Source organism: Phascolarctos cinereus, unplaced genomic scaffold (genome assembly GCF_003287225.1).
Source record: "Phascolarctos cinereus isolate Bilbo 61053 unplaced genomic scaffold, phaCin_HiC Scaffold_3;HRSCAF=262, whole genome shotgun sequence".
Lineage (NCBI taxonomy): Eukaryota > Metazoa > Chordata > Mammalia > Diprotodontia > Phascolarctidae > Phascolarctos > Phascolarctos cinereus.
Genome location: NW_027555736.1, coordinates 35,823,841 through 35,836,007, shown reverse-complemented (window position 1 = coordinate 35,836,007; position 12,167 = coordinate 35,823,841). Strand labels below are relative to the sequence as shown.

The 12,167-nt window shown below is 45.0% G+C and overlaps 1 protein-coding gene across 1 annotated transcript; it reads left to right on the top strand.

Moving 5' to 3' along the window:
* Positions 1–3,460: 3,460 nt before the first annotated feature.
* Positions 3,461–11,622, top strand: SH2D7 (SH2 domain containing 7). The gene is given in 5 exon segments (XM_020976008.2): positions 3,461–3,660; positions 6,561–6,662; positions 7,137–7,302; positions 9,112–9,330; positions 10,678–11,622. Coding segments are annotated over 5 exon segments (1,584 nt in total). The 5' UTR covers positions 3,461–3,481; the 3' UTR covers positions 11,596–11,622.
* The last annotated feature ends 545 nt before the right edge of the window (positions 11,623–12,167 follow it).

The window sequence follows — 12,167 nt, the reverse complement described above, 5'->3', positions numbered from 1 at the left end:
GCTACTTCCAGACTAAATTCCCTCATCCCTAGATCTGGCTATTCCACTCCTTCACTCAAAACTGTTCACTGGCTTCCACCTAGCTATGGAACCAAATTCAGCCTCTTTAGATTGGCAGTAAAGGCCTTCAGCAGCCTAGTTCCACCCTGCTTTCCAGCCTTATCTCACTTCTTTCCTCTGTACTCTCAACCCCGGCCAAATCAGACTCTTCATGGGATGCTAGGTTCAGAGCTGACCTCTCCTTTCACAGGTGAGGAAATGAACAGATTTGCACAAGATCCCATAGCTGGTAAATATCAGAAGTAGATTTGAACCCCTGGTCTTCTCGACTCCAAGCTTTAGACTCTATGCTTCTGGCTCCTATTCCCACCTAGGGCTCTCCAGCTCCCTGACCTTTGCTGGAGCCTTTCTTTATGTCTGAAATTTCCTTCTTCCTTTCCTCTTTTGCCACCTGATGTCTCACTTAGTCGTCTTTTTTTTTTTTTTTTTGCTTTTTGGTGAGGTGATAGGGGTTAAGTAACTTGCCCAGGGTCACACAGCTAGTAAGTGTTAAGTGTCTGAGGCTGGATTTGAACTCAGGTCCTCCTGACTCCAAGGCCAGAACTCTATTCACTGTGCCACCTCGCTGCCCCTCACTTAGTCTTTAAAGACCTTCCTAAGCCTCAGAGCTATCCAAAAATGAGTGGAAATGGACTTAGGGGAGGGAGAAGGAGAAGGGAAGAAATCCAGGGAAGGGAAGAAGTAAGTTTCTCATTTTTCAAGGTATTCAAGGGGAGAATGGAAGACTCCTTGTTGTGTTATTGAGGGGCTTATGCACAGACTGTCCAGTTCACTTGGGATGCCCCCTCTTCCTAACCTCTCTGCCTCTTAGGGGCTTGAGTTGGCCTCTGGGCTCAGCTCAGGGTCCAATTCCACCTCTTCCTTACCTCTCTTGACCTTATTAGTGTTTGCTGTCTCCTCAAATTATATTAGTTTTTCTTTTATATGTTTATGCACTTTTTGAAGGCAGGAATTGTTTTGTCTTTGTATCTCTAACACTGTGCCTGGATCACAGTGACTGATACAAACCAAGTGTGGAATAATACTTTTTCATTCATTCAGTATTGAATGGGTGTGGGGAAGGATCACTAAAAATCAATAGGCTTTACAATGAACACAAAGTCTGCTTTCCAACAACCCTAGGAGGTAGCTAGTACGGATATTAATATGCCCATTTTACAAATGAGGAAACCAAAGCTCTGCATCAAGTAATATGGAGCCGGACTTTAATAAATGAATGTTCATTGATGGATGGAGCAGAAAGACTACAGTCAGAAGAAAGCATCACCTTCTTGACAATTCTACTACCCCCTTGCCCTCCATCAGGTCCAAGGTCACAGATGCTGGGGCCAGCATCTTCATCATTTGCATGGTTTCTAAATCCTTGGAGCCCTGGCTGACTTTCACCCCTCCAGGGGAGGGGAACTTTCCATGCACACAAAGCCCTTTACTTCCTTATGCAAAAAAAGTTAGATTCCAAGTCCATAAAAATGGTCACCTCTCTTTGTGTCCTGCCTAAGAGGGAGGGGAAGAGGACCAGTTTCATGGAAAGAGTCAAACCTTCCCAGAGCTGTATTTGAATACTCCCAGACCGGTTTTTCCAACCAGAGAAAACTCTGGAATTATTAGGGCCAAAAGATAGCGGTAGCGACTGTCCCCCAACCAGTCCCAATTCTGTGAATTTCAGGCTGTTCTGGCCCTAATGGAAGAAAGTTACAGAGGAGAGGCGAATTTATGATTGATGTCAGGGAAAAAAATTTCCTTACAATGAGGTGAATCAATCAATGAACATTTTGCAATTTTAATTTTTTTAATTAATAAAAATCCATTTCCCTCACTTCACATCCTCCCAGGATGGGGGGGAGGAGGATCTGAGCAAAACCTTTGAACAATATGCATAGTTAAACAAAACAAATTCTTGCACTGATCAAGTCTAATGTGATATATATAAAATATGTAAATTATAACTATATACCTTTATGTATGTATCATTCTGTACCAAATCTGTTCACCCTCTATCAGGAGGGTGATAACATGCTTTATCATCAGTCTTCTGGAATTTGTGTTAGTCATTTCATTGACCAGAGCTGTTAAATGTTTCAAAGTTGTTTCTCTTTATAATGCTGTTAGGGCAGCTAGGTGTCACAGTGGATAAAGCACCAGCCCTAGAGTAAGGAGGGCCTGAGTTCAAAAGTGATATCAAACACTTACTAGCTATGTGACCCTGGGCAAGTCACTTACCTCCCCCCTCCAAAAAACAAATAATAATGTTGTTATTACTGTACTAATTGTTCTCCTGGTTCTGCTTGCTACCATAACCAGACCATTGAGGCAAGGCGCTTACATTCCATTGGGGAAAACAGCAAATAAATGAGATGGGTTGACTGAAGAGGCGGTGGGTTCCATCTCATTAGAGGTCTTCAAAAGCAAAGAATAGAGGACCAGCACAGTTTGCTGATTTTCTGGTTATGGTCATATTTTTGATCTTGCCATGACTCCCAAGTGGCTAAGACCTCTTTTTGTATTGTTTCTTTCTCCAACTCATTTTACTGATGAGGGAACTAAGGCAAACAGGGTTAAGTGACTTGCCCAGGGTCATACAACTAGTTAACTATCTGTGGTTGGATTTGAACTCAGGAGGAGGAGTCTTCCTGACTCCAAGCCATCTCTCTATCCACTTGGTGCACTACGGAGACACCTGGTGCCCCGTTGTCTGATTATAATTAGATTTTTCTTTCTTTTTTTTTTTTGTCTTTCCATCTAGCTTTATGGCTTTACACCTCCTAGACCTACTTTTTGGGACTTGGAGAGATGCAGAATTGTCAGGCCTAATTGATGCATTACTTAATTTTGCTAAAATGTTCTTATTTTTCCTCTTTCTTTCATATTCTTGATTATAAGGAATGGTCCTCTGGGAGGGGGGAAGATATATGCAGATGAAGGTGGTATAAAACAAAAGATAACAATTTCTCATAGATAAAATTTTCTTTTTTGAAATTAAGAGTTATTGTCCACATTGTACAGATGAGGAGACAGAGGCCTAAAGAAGTAAAATGACTTGACCAGGGGGGCATACCTAAGAAGTATCAGCTGAGACTCCAACCTAGGTCTTCTGCTGTTCTAATAGACAATATCTCCTCTTGTAGATTTAGCCTCAATGAGAAGTGACAAAAGAGGCTATCTCTCTGAAATTACCCAATTCCTGCACCTGACATGATTTTTCCAGCCTCTGCCTGTCATCAGAGTGGAAACTCATCAATGGTCTGGCTATCAATAAGGGCTTCTGTTCTCTGCTAATTAGCTGGAAAGGAAGTCAGGATTAAACAAATGAGCTCTCCTCCAGGATATAGAGAGGTTGGTAACTGGGACTGAAAAATAGAATTGGGGACTCTCTCTCATCGACCATCCCCCCTTTAGATATTCCAGGACACCTGACGTCTGCATGGAGGACAGGACGAGGCCTTCAGAGCCAGAAAAAGGGGTGATCCTGATGGACAGAGAAAGCCCGGCCATGGACATGCTCAAAGACATTGCTATCAAATGGTTTATGGAGACACAGGCACCCCTCATATTACAAGATGGCGCTTTACCTGAGTGGTTCCATGGATTCATTACAAGAAAGTAAGCTTGACTCTTCTGGCTAGTATGGGAAATGGGCTTGTTTGGGGGGTTGCACGCTCTCTGGACCACAGAGGGTGGCAGGCTGGTGACCAGGGTGGCTTTTGAGTCATCTGATGAGATAAATGTGTTGTTGCCTTATTTATATTGTACGACATTGCTTATGTCGTACTATATATATATATATATATATATATATATTATTGTTATTACACTATATTGTATTATTATCACAATATATCATATATTGTTTATATTGTTAGAGATGGAGCAGGTGGTTTGGGAGAGGTGACAGGGAGAGCAAGGGATTTGTTGGCAGAAGCTCTAGGTTAGAATCCCAGCTCAGCTATTCACTCACGTGCTCTTAGGGAAGTCCCTTCTCCAGGTCTGTTTCTCCATCTATAAAATGGCGGCAGGGTAGATGATTTTTAAGGCCTCTGGATCTCACACATTACCCCTTGCTTTGTTTAAAACAAGCAGAGATTTGGGGAAGGTGGGAAAAGGACATTAATATTATTGATCACCCTGCGGACAAACCGAGGGGAGGTCAAAGTGTTGGGGTTTTTTTGAAAAGGATTGCTAAAATTGAGGAGTGGGTAGGGACTTTCACACAAGCCAGCTGCCACAAGGCAAAGCCCCTCTCTGAGCTGCTGTTCCTACCCAAAAGAGGCGGGAGGGCTAGGTTTGGGATCAAAGGACTGGGGTTCAAATCCTGGCTTGGCCACAGCTGTGTGATCTGGGACAAATAACTTAAGTATCTCTGGAGCTCAGTTTCCTCATTTGTAAAATTAGAAAGTTGATCTAGAAAAAGAATAGGTTCTTAACCTGGGGTCTATGAACTTTTAAAAACATGTGTTGGGGCAGCTAGGTGGCAGAGTGGGTAGAGCACTGGCCCTGGATTCAGGAGGACCTGAGTTCAAATCCGGTCTCAGACACATAACACTTACTAGCTATGTGACCCTGGGTAAGTCACTTAACTCCATTGCCTAGCCCAAAAAAACCCCCCCAAACAAAAAAAACCATGTATCAATAGAGATATTTCAAAGTAATTGATTTCCTTTGTCCTATGTATTTTATTTGATAATTTTTTTAAAAAACTGTATTTTAGGAAATGTTTTGTAGGTTTCGCCAGAGTGCCGAAGGGTTCCATAACACAAATCTGGGAGCCTTTCAGTTCTTGGCTGTGATTCCTTGATTTCTCTGGGCTTTCGATGGGTCAACAATATCCCAACCATGCAGGTGAAGTGAATCCCAAGCCCTATAGAGAGTACCTAATACAGAAAGGCACGGAATGAGTGGATGGATGGATGAAGGAACAAACAAAAGAATCAGTGAATCAATTAATATTGTCGATCGTATCATAGATCTAAAGCCAGAAGGGACCTCAGAGGTCAGCTAGGGCAACCTCCTCTCCATTTTAGAGAGGAAGAGACTGAGTCCTAAGGGGGTCGAGTGACTTGCCCAAGAGAGGTAAATGACAGAACCAGAATTGGAATCCAGGTCTCTGGCACCAAACCCAATGCTCTGACGCTCTACCCCACTATTTGACACAATTTCAAAAGCTGGAAGATGACAAGAATATTTCACTGTTCATCCAAATATTCGGCATTATGTAGACACAGCTGCAAACGCCTCGGGTCTGGAAAGATGGGGACATCAAAGATGGGGGAAGAGATTGTATGGGGTCTTTGAAGGAGTGTGGTACAGAAACCCCATCGATTGCAACGATTCCACATCTCCGTGCTCAGCCTTTAACTGGAGCCTTGGTAACTTGTTAGTGTCGTATTAGAACAGCAATCTAAAACCCCCAACCCACAGGCCTATAGCCAGTTGTTAAATTTTCAGTGTGACTGTTTCCAACTTAGAAATTGGCAAACGAAACAAATCAGGGCTTGATTTAAGACTTAAGAAAAGATGGAGGGGCAGCTAGCTGGCGCAGTGGATAGAGCATTGGCCTTGGAGTCAGAAGGACCTGAGTTCAAATCCAGCCTCAGAGACCTTGGGCAAGTCACTTAAACTCTAATTCCCTTGCAAAGAAAAAGAGAAGATGGAGAAAATATTACCAGTGCAAATTAAACTTAAAAGTGTGTCCTGCTAGCGTTTGTTTCCCCTGGAGAACCAGTTGTTAAACACTTACCAGCATATCTCTGCCTACAGGATCTATTTATAGCCTCCCGCCTGCCCAGTCATATTATGCCCTCCTTTGTCCATTTGTACAGCTCATGAAATCAATTATTAAAATCTTTGTGAAGAGAAACAAAACTGAGATGGTAGTGAAGCAAATAGATGTGGACTATAAAATCAAACAAATATGAAACTAACTTTGAGACCACGGGCTGTTCTAAGTCTCCAGGCTTCCCCACCCCCCACCCCCATCTCCAGCTCCAGCCACCCCAGAGCCCAGCTACAAACTGACTTTGGCATCTGATCATATACCAAGCAGACAGATTAGCCCAGGCATCACCCATGGCCCCAAACTGCATCGACAGATCTACCCTCTAATTCTGGCCACAGTGAAGTCCTAACCTCAGCCCGATGTCTCCCTAGTACGTCATTTTATTCTATGAGGAATGGTATGAGAAAATATGGCCCCCTCATCCCTATTGCTGGAGAAAGAGCTCAAAGCAGAGCGCCAGAAATGGGGCCTTGGGACATGGACATCTGCATCAACATAATTCATGGTGGGTATCTTGGAGAAAGCTGAGAGTCATTAGCAATTCTCTTAAGGTAGCTGGACGTTACCAATCATTCGACCAGAGTGAGCGGCTCAGTAGCAAACACAAGGAAAGGATGTTTTGAAATCCTGGAGGGCTTGAGTAACAAAAGAAAACGGTCCCTGAATAGGTTGGAGGTGAGGAGGCGGTGGTCAGAGCTTCAGGGTCAAAGGCATTTCCTCCCCCCAGGCAAGCCGAAGAACTGCTGACCGACAGACCAGTGGGCTGCTTTCTCATCAGGCTGAGCGACAAGGCGATGGGTTACATCCTTTCCTATAGATAAGACCCCCAGCAACGCTAGGAAATAGCCCCTTGACTCTGGGGAACTCTGGCTTCCTGGGCAAGCTTTTCAGGTCCCCTAACGCTGACCTGCAGAGATTCTACGAGCCTCCAGAATCAAGGCATCTGTTTCCTCTTCTGTGAAATGGGTTGGAACCACAAGGTGTTGGCCCAGAATCCCTGGCTTCCTTCCAGACTCAGTTCAAGTGCCCCCCCCAATTTTTTTTCTACTTGTTTTGTACATAACTGTTATTTACTTATCCCCAGTTGGGTTGTCTTTCTCCAGTAGAACGTAAGCAACCGGAGGGCAGGGACTTTCCTTTTTGTTCTTGTGTTTCCAGTTCATAGCACAATGCCTAGCACATCCTTGGTACTTAATCAATGCTCGATGAGGGGATGAATAAAATGAATGCCTGGAGTATTTCTAAGGTTTCCTCTGGCTCTAGATCCTCTGACCCCGAGATTCTGTGACTTGTCGCTTTTCAGGGGGTACGACCGTTGCCGCCACTTTGTGATCAGTCAGCTTCAGAACCGGAGGTATGTGATCTCTGGTGACATCTGCAACCACCCCACACTCACTGCCCTCATCACCTACTACCAGGGAGCAACGATAGAGCCCTTTGGGGAGAGCCTCACCACCGCCTGCCCTCGGGTATGCTGAGTCTCACACCCAATTCATCAGACGTGTACTAAGTATCCATGGTGGGCAGTGTCCTGAGATGGATTCTGTGAGGGTACGAGGGTGGCTGAGGCATAGGCCCTGCCCTCAGGGAGCTTAGAGAATAATCAGGGAGAGAAGACATGGATCTAAGTCGCTGGAATACTGGGAGGAATGAGATAAACACAGAAGGGGGGATGAAATGTAGCTGGGGTAGGGGACAGGGAAGGGTGGGTCTTGGGGAGCAGATCTGAGTTGGACCTTGAAGGAAGGGAGGGATTTCATCTGGGGCAGAAGTGGGGACATCTCTTCCAAGAGATGGGGGATCCTGGAGCCCTACACGAGGAGATGGCATGAGCAAAGTTGTGGAAAGGGGAAAGCATGGCATAAGCATGGGAATACAAACCAGTCTGGCTGGAATGTAGGGTGTACAGGAAGGGAGAATTGGGGAAGAAGATCAAACAGGAGGCGGAAGCCCAAAGGTGGGAGACTTTGAGTTCCAGGGTCAGGGCAATTCCTAAACACTCCCCCTTCCCCTGCAGGAGGACTGAGTCAGAGGGTGGGGAGACCACCGCCTGGTCCATACTCTAGGTTCCCTTCCCCCAATGATCCCTCCCCCTCCTCAGGTCTTACAGGCAGATGTATGTCTATACACACTCAGTATGTCTATACACACCAAAAATCTCTGGAGCAGAGAGGTGGAAGTAGTAGAAGGGGAAGATTAAGTGAGATCTGAGTTCTGACTCTGCAAATGATGAGCTGCAGAAACCCACACAAGTCACTTGACCTTTCATTAAATCTCAATGTCCTTATCTGTTAAATGGGGAAAATAATTCTATCTATCTTAGGGAGCTGTTTTGAGGATTGAGTAGCATTTCAAAAACAAGAGTTTATTAATTTTTGACATCATTCATGCAAAGTCCTTTGCCTCACATACATATATATATGTATATGTATATATATATATACATATACATATATATATGTATATATATATACATATACATATATATATGTATATATATATACATATACATATATATATATGTATATATACATATACATATATATATATGTATATATATATGTATATATATATATATATATTTTTTTTTTTTGGTTAGGCGACTGGGGTTAAGTGACTTGCCCACGGTCACACAGCTAGTAAGTGTCAAGTGTTTGGTCTGAGGCCAGATTTGAACTCAGGTCCTCCTGACTTCAGGGCCAGTGCTCTATCCACTGCACCACCTAGCTGCCCCAAGATATTATTATTATTATTATTATTATTATTATTATTAATTTTTCTTCTTTTATCTCACCTTAGTCTAACAACAGTACTATTAAGTTTAAAAAAAGGCCGAGTACTGTTGTCCCCATTGTCAGATGTGAAAACTGAGGCCCAGGGAAATTAAGTGACTTGACTCAGACAAAAGATAATAATAGCTAGCTAGCTTTTATATTGTTTACAAAGCACTTTACATCTTCTTTGCATCTCACAACAACCCTGGGAAGTGGATGCTCTTGTGATTCCCAATTTACAGATAAGGAAACTGATGAGAAGTTAATACAGCTGGTATTAATCTGAGGCAGGATTTGAACTCAGACATTCCAAACATCACTCCAGGACTCTCCACTGTGTCAGCCAGTGGCCATAAAGCTGGTAGGTGACAGAACCAAGGTCCTTTGACGACCAGCGCTCTTCCCCCTCCACCCGGGAAGATCTTCCTACTCTTCCCAGACCCTCTAGCCCAACTCTGGACTGGATCGAGGGGTGCTCAGTAGTGTTGTCCTCGCCCCTGCCAGGCCGAGGAGAACAACTTGTACGATGCCATCTCTCTGAACTTTCTGCTGGCTCCCCCACCTGAAGCAACCAGCCCCTCCAAGGAGAAGCAAGAATTGGGGGACTCAGAACAGCTGAGATCTGCTAAAGACAGCCCTGCTCTGAAGCCCAAGACTTCCTTTGTCCACTCCAAAAAATCCCTGAAAGAATGTCCTTGGAAGCTCTCAGAAGGGGACAGTGATGTACGTATTCCCTCAAGGAGAGGCGGTGTGGCATGATGGGCAGAGCCCCAGAATGGGGGTCAGGAGGCCAGGCTCTTAATTGTGGTTCTGCCACTTATTAGCTCCCTGGGCCTGCATTTCCTCTTCTGTATGACGGGGGAAGGTTAGCCTGGATGGTCTCAACAATTCCTTTCCGCCTCTAAATTCTATGTTGCTGTCCCACAGGGGAGTGGAAGAATCAAATGAAACCATCATTTAGAAAGATTATCTAGCCCAACCCTCTCATTATCTGAAGAGGAAATGGAGGCCCAGAGAGGTTAAGCTATTTGTTTAAAATCACACAGCGGAGCCTGCTTGATCTCTCAGCCCAATACTCTTTCTATAAAATTCATGCCCCAGGAGTGCTTTCCTCTCTTGGGCAGGCTAAGGACCATCCTCCTCTCCTTTCTGTCAACAGAAATGAGGTCTTTTCCGGCTTTACATCCATTTCCAAGATTAGAAGTTGTGCTGTCAGAAGTATGATTAATCAATCAGTGAGTGGTTATTGAGTACCTACTATGGAGTGCCAAGCCCAGTGTTAGGATCTGGGGAGAAGAACACTTAGGTAGGACAGAGTCAGATAGTGGAGAGTCTGAAAAGCCGGAACGTGACATTGAACATAGGATCACAGGACCATAGAATTCTAAAGCTGGGCAGGACCTTCGAAAACCTCCAGGTCTCAGATTCCTAACTTACTGTCCACAGACACGGGGTCCAGGAGAGATTTCAGAGGATCCATGAACTTAGATGGGAAAAAAACGGCGTTTATCTTCACTTACCTTTGTAATTTATATTATTCACTTGAAAACATTATTCTGAGAAAGGGCCCTTTCTCCAGGCTCTACCCAGACTGCTAGAACGGTTCAGCACCCACAAAAGGTTAAGAACTCCTGATCTAGGCCAATTGCCTCATTTTACAAATGCGGAAATTGAGGTGGGGGAGGGGGAAGAAACTTACGAGAGGTTACTGTGGCCTTCTAGGTCCCTAAGTATGGCCTTTTACTTGGACCTAAATTTTATAGAATAAACCCTAAAAGGATTCAGTCCAAAGACGGCACTTAAGGACCTAGAAGGCCACAGGTTCCCCACCCCTGGTGTTCTATCAATCAACCAATGAGTTAATCAGTCAAGCTTCTTAAAGTGCCTACTATGCTCCAGGCCTGGTGTTAGGTGTTGGGCATACAAAGATAAAAAGTAGAACAGTCCCTGCTCTTCAGGAGCTTGCATTCTATCTGTTTGAATAGATGTCTCCGAGATCGAGGGGATTTTCAATATGAGTTGATGTGTGGGTTTTAAGTGTGTTTTGCCCTTGCCTCTCCCCTCCCTCAGCTCCCAGTAAAAGTGCCTCCTCTGCCTGAGAGAAGTTCCTCCCTTGTGACGGAGTCCCTCAGTAGCAGGTACTTGGGAAACGTCGTATATGCAGAGCTGAAGAAGATGAATCACAGCCAGCAGAGCCTGAGCCCGGAGGCCTCAGACATTCCCCATCAGAGCCCTTCCCCTGGCCAAGAGCACCAGAGAAGGCCCGGCAATCTAAGTGCAGAAGAATTGGCTCTGAAGCCCAGGGATGCCCCCCTCCTCGCTTCTCTGAGTGCCACTAAGCTTCTGGGGGTAAACGGGGATCCCACCAAGAAATCTGCCACTGTCCCCCATTGCCCTGTGTTGGAGCACAGCTCCCCTGTGCCCATCTCCACTTCTCCTGGGGATAAGGCAAGCTCCCCATACCATCAGGCTTCTCTCATGACCTGGTGCTCCCCTGAATCCAGAGGGAGCAGCCAGGGACTCGCCATCCACGCTGTTCCTCAGCCCTTCAGAGGCTCGGGGCCCAATAAGTCCAGGGACCCCAGCCCTCCAGGCACCCATGAACTCATGCCAAAGGCAAACAACTCCTATTCTCTGGAAGATCAGGCCCAGGCCTCAGAAAGCCATGACTATGAGCCTGTCCCTGCTAGGTTGCCCAAGTCAGCCTTCCTCCCACTCAAATCCACCTATAATCAGCTGGAGGGCTGTGGAGGCTGGATGGATAATGCTTATGAGAAGATCCCAGGAAGCCAGGCAGTGCCCACACCTTCCTTACCAAGTAACCCCTACAAGCGGATGCCCACCTTGAAGTTCCAGGAGACCAAACAGTTGCACTCACACAAGGTACAGTGCAGCCCAGGGGACCTGGGCACTTATCCCATTGATCCAGGCCTAGTCATTTCCATTCCCAGAACCTCCATTTCCTTATCTATTAAATGGGCAAAATAACATTGCACTACTGTGAGGGAAGAGCTTTATCAGAGCTAAAAGTGGGGGGGACCCTTATTCCAACCCCTTCATTTTACAGATGAGGGAGCCAAGGACTACGAGAGTTTCAGGGATTTAACCTCCTCTCCAAGGCCACATGGTTGGGATGGGGGTTGAGGTTGGACTATATAATCTCTCTTTTTTTTTAACCTAATAGTACTTTTTTCCAATTACATGTAAAGATAGTTTTCAACATTCATTTTTGTAAGATGGACTATATCATTTCTAAGGTACCTTCCAGTTTTCAATCTATGATCCTAAGCATCAGAAACAGAACTTGAACCCAAATCCTCTGATTCCAAATTCATTGTGCTGTCCACCATATTCCCTCAAAGAAAACTGGCCTCAGTCCTGGCCCTTAGCAGAACTGTGAATGAGGAAATGTTTGTCTTTGTCCTGCTTAGTGCACCTGGTAGTTTATATGACTGATCTTTGGGGTCAGGAAAGGACCCTAAACAATATCTACCCTAATCTCTCACCCAGCGTGCAATCTTAGGGATAGCCTCTCTGATGGGGGCTCATTTTTCTCTGCT